Source organism: Hippoglossus hippoglossus, chromosome 20 (assembly GCF_009819705.1).
Source record: "Hippoglossus hippoglossus isolate fHipHip1 chromosome 20, fHipHip1.pri, whole genome shotgun sequence".
Classification (NCBI taxonomy): domain Eukaryota; kingdom Metazoa; phylum Chordata; class Actinopteri; order Pleuronectiformes; family Pleuronectidae; genus Hippoglossus; species Hippoglossus hippoglossus.
Window position 1 is genome coordinate 6,274,302 of NC_047170.1, and position 11,821 is coordinate 6,286,122.

General features: G+C 38.5%; 2 protein-coding genes across 3 annotated transcripts; both read left to right on the top strand.

Annotated features, from left to right (window-relative positions):
- Window positions 1-606: 606 nt before the first annotated feature.
- Window positions 607-5,982, top strand: mcur1 (mitochondrial calcium uniporter regulator 1). Its single transcript, XM_034573170.1, has 9 exons — window positions 607-957; window positions 2,428-2,544; window positions 2,638-2,741; window positions 3,635-3,736; window positions 4,118-4,159; window positions 4,254-4,325; window positions 4,528-4,581; window positions 4,737-4,851; window positions 5,156-5,982. Exons 1-9 carry the CDS (start codon window positions 687-689, stop codon window positions 5,209-5,211), a joined length of 933 nt encoding a protein of 310 aa, XP_034429061.1. The 5' UTR covers window positions 607-686; the 3' UTR covers window positions 5,212-5,982.
- A 296-nt stretch (window positions 5,983-6,278) lies between these two features.
- dph2 (diphthamide biosynthesis 2) lies at window positions 6,279-11,782 on the top strand. Of its 2 annotated transcripts, XM_034573155.1 has the most exons (8): window positions 6,279-6,500; window positions 6,634-6,682; window positions 7,362-7,538; window positions 8,633-8,745; window positions 9,491-9,711; window positions 9,797-10,486; window positions 11,184-11,366; window positions 11,520-11,782. In XM_034573155.1, the coding sequence occupies exons 3-8, from the start codon at window positions 7,389-7,391 to the stop codon at window positions 11,645-11,647; spliced, it is 1,485 nt and encodes a 494-aa protein (XP_034429046.1). In that variant the 5' UTR covers window positions 6,279-6,500; window positions 6,634-6,682; window positions 7,362-7,388; the 3' UTR covers window positions 11,648-11,782. The 2 variants fall into 2 exon arrangements, with proteins under 2 accessions (XP_034429046.1, XP_034429045.1); XM_034573154.1 differs by lacking the exon at window positions 6,634-6,682.
- The last annotated feature ends 39 nt before the right edge of the window (window positions 11,783-11,821 follow it).

Below are 11,821 nucleotides of genomic sequence, written 5' to 3' on the forward strand. Positions count from 1 at the left end.
TGCTTTAGTGCAACATTTTTACATTAAAGCAGTGATTCTCAAACTGTGTGCGACCGGGAGGGGGACATGTGAGGCGGAACTAATGTTTTGACGTCCGCATCTCTTTAACGGTGGACCAGTAAACAAATCGTTCTTTCGCCGTAGCCAGGGGTCGCAACCCGCGGCTCTGCAGCGGCTCCTGTACAGTGTTGTGCATGTCGCGCATATTTTTCGCCAACAGTGAATTCACGTTAATTTGTTAAATCATCATTGTGTGTGTGTGTGTGTGTGTGTGTGTGTGCGCGCGCGCGCGCACACCCCCTCCCTTTTTATTTGCACATCAGAAATTCCTGAAAGTAATGTGAATTTAATGTTCATGTGTATTTTATGTAAATGCACATGTTAAACTTGGCCAATTTTGTTGGGGCACATTAAATATATTTGAGTAATTGCACATTTTTCAAATACATTTACAAGAATCGAACAGTAAGGAATCAATTTCTCTCCCTCAACAACAACATAACGTGTTTACTTAGTTATATACACTCTTGTTTAGCGGTTGAAAAACGCTTTACTTTGAAAGGTGTAACCGGACACTGGGGGACTTATGGCAGTTTGTGGGACAAAAAGTTTGACGACCGCTGTCACAACTTCTCAGGCGGAAGTGCTCCAGTGAAGTCGAGTGTCGGCGGCTGCAGGTCGTGACCATGGTGGTGAAACAGTGTCATCCGCGACTTAAGCTCTTTGTCTTGAACCACCAAGGGAAGAAGTGGCGCGAGCCTTCTGCTTTTAACCGGAACAGAGCGGGCAGGTCTTCCGCCACCGTGTCGACTGTGACGGCCGTGAACACATCACGGAGTCTCCAGGGTTTCGCTGCGGTAGCTCGGAGCGGCTGTGAGGAGGAGCCGCGGGGACAGGGGGGAGCTGCTGGACGGAGGATCTCACAGGTTTCTGCCGGGGCACACATGTCTGTCAGAGGTAACTGAAGGATGATCAACACTGAACATAAAGACACTGCTGCAAAACAAATAACTTATATCATCAAATGAGCTCTGTCGAATGAATGGCAAAATAAAAGTCCTTTACAGGTCAGAGAGGTCAAATGCAGCACACCATAACTACACCTCATTATACTGGTCATTATAATAATATTGGATAAAAAACAACTTTATTTATATATCACCTTTAAAATTGAAGTCAAACAAAGGAAACAAGAAACTTTAAAAAAAGTATTTAAAGATCACACAGCATTTGTGCACAGATACAGAAATAAACAAAAGTGTTACAAATGAGAAAAGAGTAGAAACAAGATAAAATGAAAATAAATATATTAGAATAGAAGGTGAGATAAAAAATGAGGAGAAAGCACACGTATAAAATGTGTCTTTAAGAGACATTTAAAAGAGGTTCAAGAGTTTGTTAGAGGTGGGAGTCCTGACAGAAAAGGCCTGGTCACCTCTGCTCATTGCACTTTTCACTGGTATGAATGCTCATCCACTCTGCGTGATAAACTATGAACACACCACACCTGACATTCAGTATAAATATATTTTATTATTAGGCAGATCCCCTCATTTTTATGGGGAATATACAGTAGACACAGTAAAGTCAAAGCATTATAGGCCAATAAACAAAGTATTACGTCCACAGATTACAAACTACACACTCCTATGGTTACAGCTCTTATATACAAGTGAGTGTAAAGCCAGACCCTGATGCTGCATGTTTTCATTAGAAACCTTTACCCGCATACACAGTGTTTATGCAATATGCACCAATGCCCAGATGTGTCACCTTTACTGTGGTATTGTTGGTGTGTGTGTGTGTGTGTGTTTGTGTGTGCATATGAACTGTTTACATTTTTAAATTCAACCTGTCCAACCCTTACCTGATCACTGCTCATGATTGCTCTGATTCTAATGGACATTATGTGAATAATGTGAGGAGTTTCAGATTTTGTTAAATCAATATAACATTTTGTTGCTAATGTCAATGTTATGGTTTATTGCAACAGCAAAAAAAATGCACAGCATATATTATTAATAGAAAGGCCCTCAGAAGGCCCATACCTCCTCCAAGGCTGTTTGGGGGCTTAATCACCATATTGCATATACATGTATTGAGATCGGATACATATCATGTACATGAATATGTATTCGCTCCAAATTTCACCTGTTCATAAGCGCCCTACATTTGCCTTTCATCTCGATCTCTGCATCATTTCTTGAGAAATTAATCAAATCTGCCCCAAAACGTTAATCTGTTCTTCCTTGACTCACACCCCACCCTTCCACCAAATTTCTTAATAAAGTGTCAAATCTGTGACAACCATTTAAAAAACATGTATTGTAATGAATGCAAAAACGAGAGAAAGGGGAAAATTACTGATGCTAAAAGTTGTGTAATAACTCTTTTGTGTAACCACCATCTCCTCTGTGTGGATTTCAGAACTGAGCACCTCTGTCAGAACCTTCCAGTACGATCTGAAACCAGAAGTACCTAACTCTGAAGGCAGGAAGCTGTTTTTTGACACACATGCGGTGGTACGACTCTTTGAAGACAATGGTTTGGCTTCTTCTGTTGCCTCATTTTACTTGTTCTGAGTTGAAACCTCTGGTGATTTCTCTCATCAATATGTATTTTTTTAAACATCAACAGGTTTCACAACTCAGCAAGCTGAGGTGATGGTGAAAGTGCTGGTGAGGATGACCAACTCCAACATGGACGTCATCTATAACGACATGGTCACCAAAGTGCAGCAGGTTTGTATATTGTACATTTGAACCATGATCATCATGTTTCTACCACACCACATTATATCTTAGGAAAACACAACTTTTTAGTCAAGCACATGTTTAGTAATTATGTGGAATTATTTGTTATTAATTATTAATTATATAATTATTAATAATTATTTGTTTATAAAAATAATTCAAATTTAAGCCGACATTTCATAACTTCATCATGTTCATTTTCTTTTATTAGAAGTAGGAATTTATATAATATAAAATAAATTTCACCCGGATATGGCGCTCATCATCCATGTCACTGCAATAAAAGAAAAATATATTATCTGTATTTTAATATCAAAGGTTTTTATGGCCACCTTCATTAACAATACATTCAATACTTAAAACTTCTGCTGTAGGTATAAATATGATGTTGCACAGTTGGTGAAATGTAGTGCCAGTAACAGGGATGTCTTATACCACATTGTGCAAACAGATTGTAGCTGTCTAACTATTAAACCATAGTGGCCATGGTGTAATGTCGGCTGAGGAAAGAAGAGAAATAATGTCTGTTGGAGCCATATATTTGATTTGTAATTTCCAGTGTATATAAGGGGATGTGTGTTGAAGACTGGGGTTTTCCAAAGTCTGTTTGGAAAATGTTTTGAAAGATAGATTTAATTTAATTACGAGTACATGTCTAAACAAAGCTCAATCAGCAACCAGTAGAGACGTTATTTATTGGACTCAGTCACTACAACGTTATTTTACTTGCTGTTAAGGGAATTATTTACTTTTATTCCATATTATTAAATTGCTTCCAAAGAGTTTTGGCTCATGCCCAGTGATTCACCAGATGAATGTTTTCATTTGCAATATTTAGTGTTTCTTTTTAACTCTAGTATGCGTTGTGTGATTTTTGGCAGGAGATAATGCTGCAGCGTGTGATGTCTCAGATTGCATCTGTGAAGAAGGACATGATCATTCTTGAGAAGAGCGAGTTCTCCACTTTACTGGCAGAGAACGAGGTACGTTTTATGTCGTTGCTGTGCTGATGACAGACATGTTTGGTCACTGAATTCCCATCAATGTGTATTCGTCCATCTATCCACTGTAAAGTTGAAGCGTAAACATGTTTAAGTTAATATTTAATCGAGGGCTTTGCCAAATGTTGTATACTATGTCTTTTGACCATTAGATTAAAAGCAAAATGCACAATTAAGGCAAATTAATATGAATAAAAATCTGTCATGCCAGATAATAGTGGAAGTGGAAGACTGTTATAATTTAGTTGCTTTATGTTTGACGTGTTTGCCTAAAGTGGGAACATGAATGACTGTGTACTGTACAGTATGTTTGTTTAAACATCTTGATTCATTTGTTTTTCAATTTTTCAAAATTCCTCCCAGAAACTCAAGATCCAAATACTGCAGCTGAAAGTCGGACTGTCTGTAAGTGGTTAGATTTACTCACATCAGATTATGTTTTATATTTTATGGTACAAACATTACTTATGAATATCCTTTGTATGTCTTCGCCTTGCAGGATGTCATGAATAAAGTTCGCTCAGACACTATTTTGGACATGCACTTAGAGAAAAGCCATGTAAAGGAACTGGTAAGTGTTTGAAGAAATCATGTATTGGATTAAGTTGATGTTTGAAAATCTGTTGACTGCACTTTTTTAGCTGTCTCGTAGTGATTTATGATAATCAATACCTAAACTTTGAGAATTAAAGGGATGATGGGCTTATACATGAAGCTGACAGGTCAGGTTCTTGTGTTCCTCCTCTAAATCATTTTTTAAAAATAATTTCCAGAAATCACAGCACGCGAAGATGCTTCTGGAAATGCGAACTGAAATCATGGAAATGGTTTGTACATATGCAGTGCACCTACATGTTTCCTAAATTATCACATGTTATTCTGTAGTGTACAGTAGGCGCAGCCATGGACAGAAGCAGGTGTTATAAACATCTGGTTGGTGTTTACTGGGGCTTATCCGTGATTTCCTTGTTTTTTTTTACAGACTGCTGACCAAGATCGTCATTTGACTCAGACCAACATGAAAATAGACACTGAAGCGGCCGGTTTGAAAACCATGTTGGAGTCACATAAACTGGATACAATAAAATACCTTGCAGGTGGGACTTGGCACTGGTGCACTGTTGACTCAACAATGTAATCTGCTGATTAGTTTTAATGGTTATTGTTCAGTGATTTTATTGTAGAGGGTAAAGAAGTGGGGATTTAAGTGGGGTCTTATAGTCTGGGACTTTTAACCCTCAATGCCACAAAGGCTGTATGTTTCTTACATACGTATGAAATACATGTATGTGATATTGCATATCGTATTCATATGGCAACGAGTTTAGAAATTAAAGCATAATTCGTTAGAAAAAGCTAATTTTGACAAAATTAATGATCTATGCTATTTTCTCCTTTTAGGTTCTGTGTTCACGTGTCTCACTGTAGTCCTGGGTTTCTATCGTGTTTGGATGTAAACTGTTATCAGTACACAGAAACTCCAGCATTCCTCTGGAAGCCCAGTATTCATTTCAACCAGTCACTAGGCCCTGCACTGGATATCAGGGTGGGCCATCAGAGGAGAACACACCGTCCTCTAGCTCTGACCTTACTCACCTCTAACCTTCTCTCACACAAGCATAAGGACTGTTTACCTGTGGTAAAACATGAACTTTCAGCATCTCCTCTGAATCTGTCAGCATTCAGAGACCAATTCCTTCTCATGTCTGACCTTATTTTGTTGCATTTCAATGATCAGAATTTTTGTTTGTGCTCCTTATTACCTTATTCCATCATCATTTTCTGATATGATAAACTGAGAAGAAGAAGCAAAGGAAGGAACATAATTACACCAGTTTTTTACAGACATACAATCTCTTAATAAATAGCAAATACTTGATGTTTTAGCTGCCTAGAGATATTTCATCTGCTGTTACTTTGTTGATTTATAATTTCTCAACAGTGCACAGTGATAAAGAAGTGCCAGTCAAGTCTACCTTTATGAATGATATATAATACTGTTTGGAGCTGAAGTCAAACTTTTTAAGGGGTATGTAAATATTTTATTTATGGACATAATATGCTGTAAAATATATTGTTGGTCTGGAACTCAAAAGGGATTAATGTAATTTATGTAACCACTATATTATCACATATATTTTACTTTAATTTATCTTTCTAGCTGTTTTAACTGGATTTTTGGACTGATGTTATTTGAATGAAATGAATTAATAAATATACACTGAGCTTACAGGATTTTGATAATGGTATTGTTGAAGACTGGTCATTGCACAAGACCTGATTTACTGAATTGAAAAAGACTGATAACGATATAGTGACAGAAAATGTAATTTACAGTATGTGTGTTTCTATATAATAACCTGAAAATGTTGTATTAGTGATAATAACAGTGTGGTTGACGAGTAATTGTGGCTGCCATGGATGGGTGTATGAGACACATCAGATGTCCTGATACAGTGAACAGCCACGCCACATATTAACCTTTCCCTTGGCTTTTATTTTGAAAAACCCATTGACCCGGAAGTGTTTGTCCTCTCTTGGGTACTAGCACGTGTGTATGTGTCAGAGCAGAGTTCAGCTGTCAGTAAACACACACACACACACACACTCTCTCTCTCAGTGAAGTGTGAGGGAACATGTGTGTGTTTATGTGTGTAAAAAGCGCCATGAGTTAATGTTACAGGTTGTCTTGACTCAAACCGAGGAGTCATGACAGCTAGCGGCTAAGCTAACAGATCGAGCTCAGGTAGGTGCTCGTCTTGTCTTGTTAGGAAGTGGTGCAGCTCCAACTGCCAGCGTGTTCAAGGCTGAAGGGAACTATAGGTGTAAAACTGTTGGATTCGTTTACTACTTTCAAAATCTGAGTGTTCTCCCTCCGGACCACATCAGCAGAGCAGTTTACCACAGACTCGCATCAGATCACACCAGGTCTAGGTCATCTGTCATATCTGGACCAGATGACCAGGGGGGTTGAAATAGTGATTAAAACTAATTTGTTAAAAAAAAGAAGAAGAAAATGTAATTGTTTTGGTCCTGTCTCGACCACATCAGACCAGGTCTACATTAAAAGCTACTGTACTTAGACTGGACTAGATCATCCAGGGACACAAAATAAAACACAGCTTCAAATTTGTGAATATTTGATTCTGTATTTTATTCCCCCATCCAGACCAGGTCTGCAAGGTTTTACAAATCTGAAACGAAATGAGATTTTTTCATTAGAAAAAATACCCTGCTGTTTTTTAGATAGCTCCAAATCCTGGTCTTTTCCATCTGAACAATCCCAAAGTACAGAGGATGCAATTGCAAAGCAGACAAACTAATAACAATGCCATCTACTGTTTATTACTTAAACACACAAGCATTTCCCAATGTCTCAAACCCAAATATAAAGAATTGGATTGGGACATGTTTGCTTCAATGCTCTGAGAAGACTAAATGAGAGTTTCTCTTGAAATTTGAGGTAGGCCATATTCATAATTAACAACTAAAAATATTTTTGTCAGAAAAAAATAGACAGAATTGTTTCCTCGCTACTGTACTAATACAGTCCAGGTTTGATTATTGAATGTGAACATGGGTTTCATGTATGTTTGTATTTTTACAGACACTGTTTAGTGTTCCCGATGCAATAATGGCCGACGCGTTCAGCAGCAGCTCGGAAACAGTGCTCCAGCGAGTGGTAGACGTCACAGTGAAGACAAATACTCCGCCAGAGAAACTTGAGGAGTTGTATCAGATAAAGGAAACCTGCGACTTTATCAGTCAGCATCAATTTCAAAAGGTGAGGATGTGAATTATTTTACATATTAATTTCTGGTAATGTGAGCGTTTCACTCCATTGTTTCCAAAAACTCACAGATAAAAATCTCTCACTCTTCAAATAATCAAATAGTGGTGGGGGCTAGTGCTCATGGACAGAATTAAATATAATTTGAATATATGCAATTCAAACGTTTTTATATTTATCTGTATAAAAGAGAGCGAGATAGACACAAACACACACAACTAATGTTTCACGTCTCTGTGACTTATTCTACAAATATAAAATTGGGTCACTCTTGAAAGGTGTACTGTTGCTGGTATGATGTCAAAATGGGCATCAACGGGTAATTTCACTACCTAAGCTTAACAAATACCTGCAGAGAGAGCTATCATCTGCTGGTAATTGCAAATGTTTATAGGAAGTCTAATGTTTGTGGGCCCTCTATTGAACAGAACAGAACGTATGACTCCCACACGATGACCGTGGCAGTGGTAAAAGATAAGCCTGTGAAAACATGGTTAATGTTTTCAGTAAAACATTAAATTGAAAGGAACATTAACATTAAATTGTACAAGAAATGTGAATATGATAAGCAATGAAATATGAAAGGGATTATAGAGGATCATTGACAGCACCAGCAGGGAGAGAATCTTTTCTAAATAAACATAAACAACTGGTTTTTGCACGTTGATTTTTCATAATTAGACCAGACACATTGTAAAATGCCAAATTTAAACTGTTCACACTCAAAGCAATAGATGTTAAACACTAAGTTTACAGAGCTTCATAACACTTGCATATTAACCATATGCACCCACACAGACCACTGCTTTGACATAGTGTCATTTAGTTAGTGGTAAACTCAGAGTGAACATTCAGTAAACATTTCATAAAACAGTCTGTGTTAGATTGGGCCAATCCGTCCCTTCTACCACCCAATAATGTGCTTCTCCTTATCAATGTAACACCGGTGATTGTCTGACCACTAAGTGGATTTCGACCGACCAGTGGAACGTCAGACTGCAGCCCATTTGATGAGCTGCTAATCAGTGAAACAGCTTAAGTTGAGTTGGATACTTATTAGAGAACCTAATTTGCCTAAATGTCTACAGGTTGCTCTGCAGTTTCCTGATGAGCTGTTGGTGGACTCCGTCACAGTGGCAGCAGAGATTGAGAACCACAGTAATGCCAAGATGTTCATTTTAGGAGATACATCCTATGGCAGGTAACATACTGCAGACATGCCACAAATCACTGTCCATGCTTTGGCTCTTTGTGTAAAGTGAAGAGACAAGGCTTTCACCCTTTTACAGTCATTTCATCCTCTACATGTGCCGATTTCCAGGTTTTGATCCTGCACAACCATGTTGTATTTTTAACCTAGAATAGCATATGTAAGTGCTAACACGTTTGTTAAGCTTCTGTCAGTGTAAGCTTATTAATTCATTAACATGTTATACCTTAGCACAGGGAGTTGTTACATTTGTAAAGAACCAGCCATTGCCAACACACTCTGAATTTTATTTTGATGTTTAGGCACATAGATTTGTCTTCAAGGTTTTAATTTAAGGCTCATTTATGCTCCCTTTACGTACGAAAAGAAATTCATTAATTTCAAATGATGTAGCCATCACTGCCCATGTACTTCCATGTTTCCATGTTATGGTGGCGGTAGAGGAGGATTTGTTAATGTATCTGTGCTCAGGCGAAGTAACATCATATTGATGCCTGTCATTTCTTACAAAGTCAATAAATATATTTTATTTTTGTAAAGTTTTTTCTAATGTCTTAATCTATTGGATTCACTGCCCCTACATAATTTCCTCTGTTACTGCTCTGTTTCGACTGTTTATATCTAACGTTTATCTAAATAAATGAACCTTAACCTTATTGTGAGTTGAAATGTGTCTGTGGGTTGGCTGTCTGTTTAATGGAGGTGTTGCTAAACTTCATTGAACTCTTTTGAGCAGCTGCTGTGTGGATGAGGTAGCTGCAGAGCACGTTGGAGCAGACTGCATTGTGCACTATGGCAGAGCCTGCCTGAGCGCCTCTAAAAGGCTGCCCCTGATGTACGTGTTTGAGAGAAGACAGCTGGACGTGGAGAAGTGCGCCTCTGCCTTCAGGGAACTCTACCCTGACACACAGAGTCACATCATCATCCTGTATGATGTGAACTATGTTCATGTGATTGGTAAGATCTCACACAAGATCTCCCCTGTAAAAATAGATAATAATTATTCCCCTTTCAGTAACTCAACACCACTTCTTTTTTCCAGGCGATCTTCTGGAACTTCTGTCTCCGGAGTATCCAAACCTCGTTGCCTCAGATCTCGTTGTCGAAGGGGAACAGCGTTTCAGTCACAGCCAGATTAAAAGAAAACATTATGACAATTGTCTGTCGGAACAAGACAACAGCCAGGTGATTTGTCAGTTTGGGAGACAATTCCCCTTGAACAGTGGTTCAAACATAACAGATCACAGTATGTTCTACGTTGGCCAGGAAGGAGCAACGCTGCGTAACTTCATGATGACTTGGAATCGCTGCTCATTTTGTTCTTTTGACCCAGTAACTATGATGGGTAGGAAGGAGTCAGTTAGCATCAACCGTGCGCTAATGAAGCGCTATTACGCTATAGAAAGGGCCAAAGATGCCAGTGTGGTTGGCATCCTGGTCGGTACACTGGGGGTGGCCGACTACCTCACCATCATCAAGCAGCTGAAGGAGACCATCGCCAGGGCTGGCAAGAAGAGCTACATGTTTGCCATGGGGAAACTGAATGTGCCCAAACTTGCAAACTTTTTGGAAATTGACATTTTTGTGTTAATTGCTTGTCCGGAGAACTCACTGTTGGACTCAGGTGAGTTCTATAAACCTGTAGTGACGCCGTTTGAGATGGAGGTGGCGTGCAACAAGAACAGGGAGTGGTCAGAGGAATATGTCACGGACTTTCGACATCTCATACCAGGTTAGTTTAGGATTTATTGATATCACAAAACTCTAAATAATCTCTTTCTCACTTTATATTTAGGGAATGTATGAAATTATTAATTGGGAGGGATGGGTATTTTTGATTGAGGATTTTGAATTGTGTCTTTTTGGGAGAATTAAGCTGTGAGCTGGGTCATGTCCACACCAAATTTAAATTTCAGCCTTTCCATGTTCAGGGTAAAATTACTGAAAAGGTCAAACAGTTGGAAATGATTGCTTTATTTTGTGCAGTGGGTCATGTACAGTGATCTAACAGATACAATATAAAGTAAAATGTGTGATATAAATGTGGCCAATATTATTATTAAAGTTAAACTTTAATGTTGTTTTTTAAAAAGTAGAATAACTACAAAAGAATAATATAAAAATCAGTTTGCTATAAATTGGAAATTGTCTATTTCATGAATAATGTAGTTTGCACTGGTGGCTACTGGGATTAGTATCATCCCATTAATGTATGTTCATTCTTTTGAATTGGATTTTCCTTAAATTTTTTAATTTACGTTTTTCCCTCTTAGTTGTACTAACTGTTATGGGAGGGTGTCCAATAATTCAAGGATCAAAAATGTTAATTAAGCTGGATATTTTTTTCACACAGTCCCAGATAAGAGTTGTACACATTTATGTATTAGCCAGTCGAAATGATGTCATTCTTTATCTCCAACTTGATCTAGGTGGACAGAGTCATGTGCCTCTGGCTGATCAGCAAGAGGAAGGCGATGAGACGGACGTGTCTTTAATCACTGGAGCTCTGCGGAGTCGCTGCGTGTTGAACAGTGAGCCTGCAGAGTCCTCACATGGGTCCTCGGTGGTCCTCAGGAACCAGGCGCTAATCGTAGCCAACACAGACTCTGCTGGTACGGGACAGTCAGAAAGTACCGTTAAATTCTCGCAGTGTTTGCTTTCATTTCTATACACCCACAAGTTTATTGCAGAATTGTGCACTTACTCTTACACTTTGCAACTTAATGCATGATGTACAATTTCACATTTTTGCTTGGTCTTTTCAGCCTCATTTCTGGCAGGACGAAGCTGGCGTGGCTTAGAGCAGCAGTTGGGAGAGACCCCGGTGGTGAAGGCAGTAGAGGGCAGGAGAGGCATAGCTATTGCCTATGAAGAGGAAGGAACGTCTTCATGATAATTAACCTTTAATCCACAAGGTCATCGATTTAATCATCACTACCTGCAGCTACAAGTGTGCAGTATACGACTTGTAATTATAGGAATATGTAAGTAATTAATAAACCGATACAGTGATCACCTCTTGTTATTTTAGTTTTTTGTGTGTCAGTAGTTTTTGAACATTTTCGGC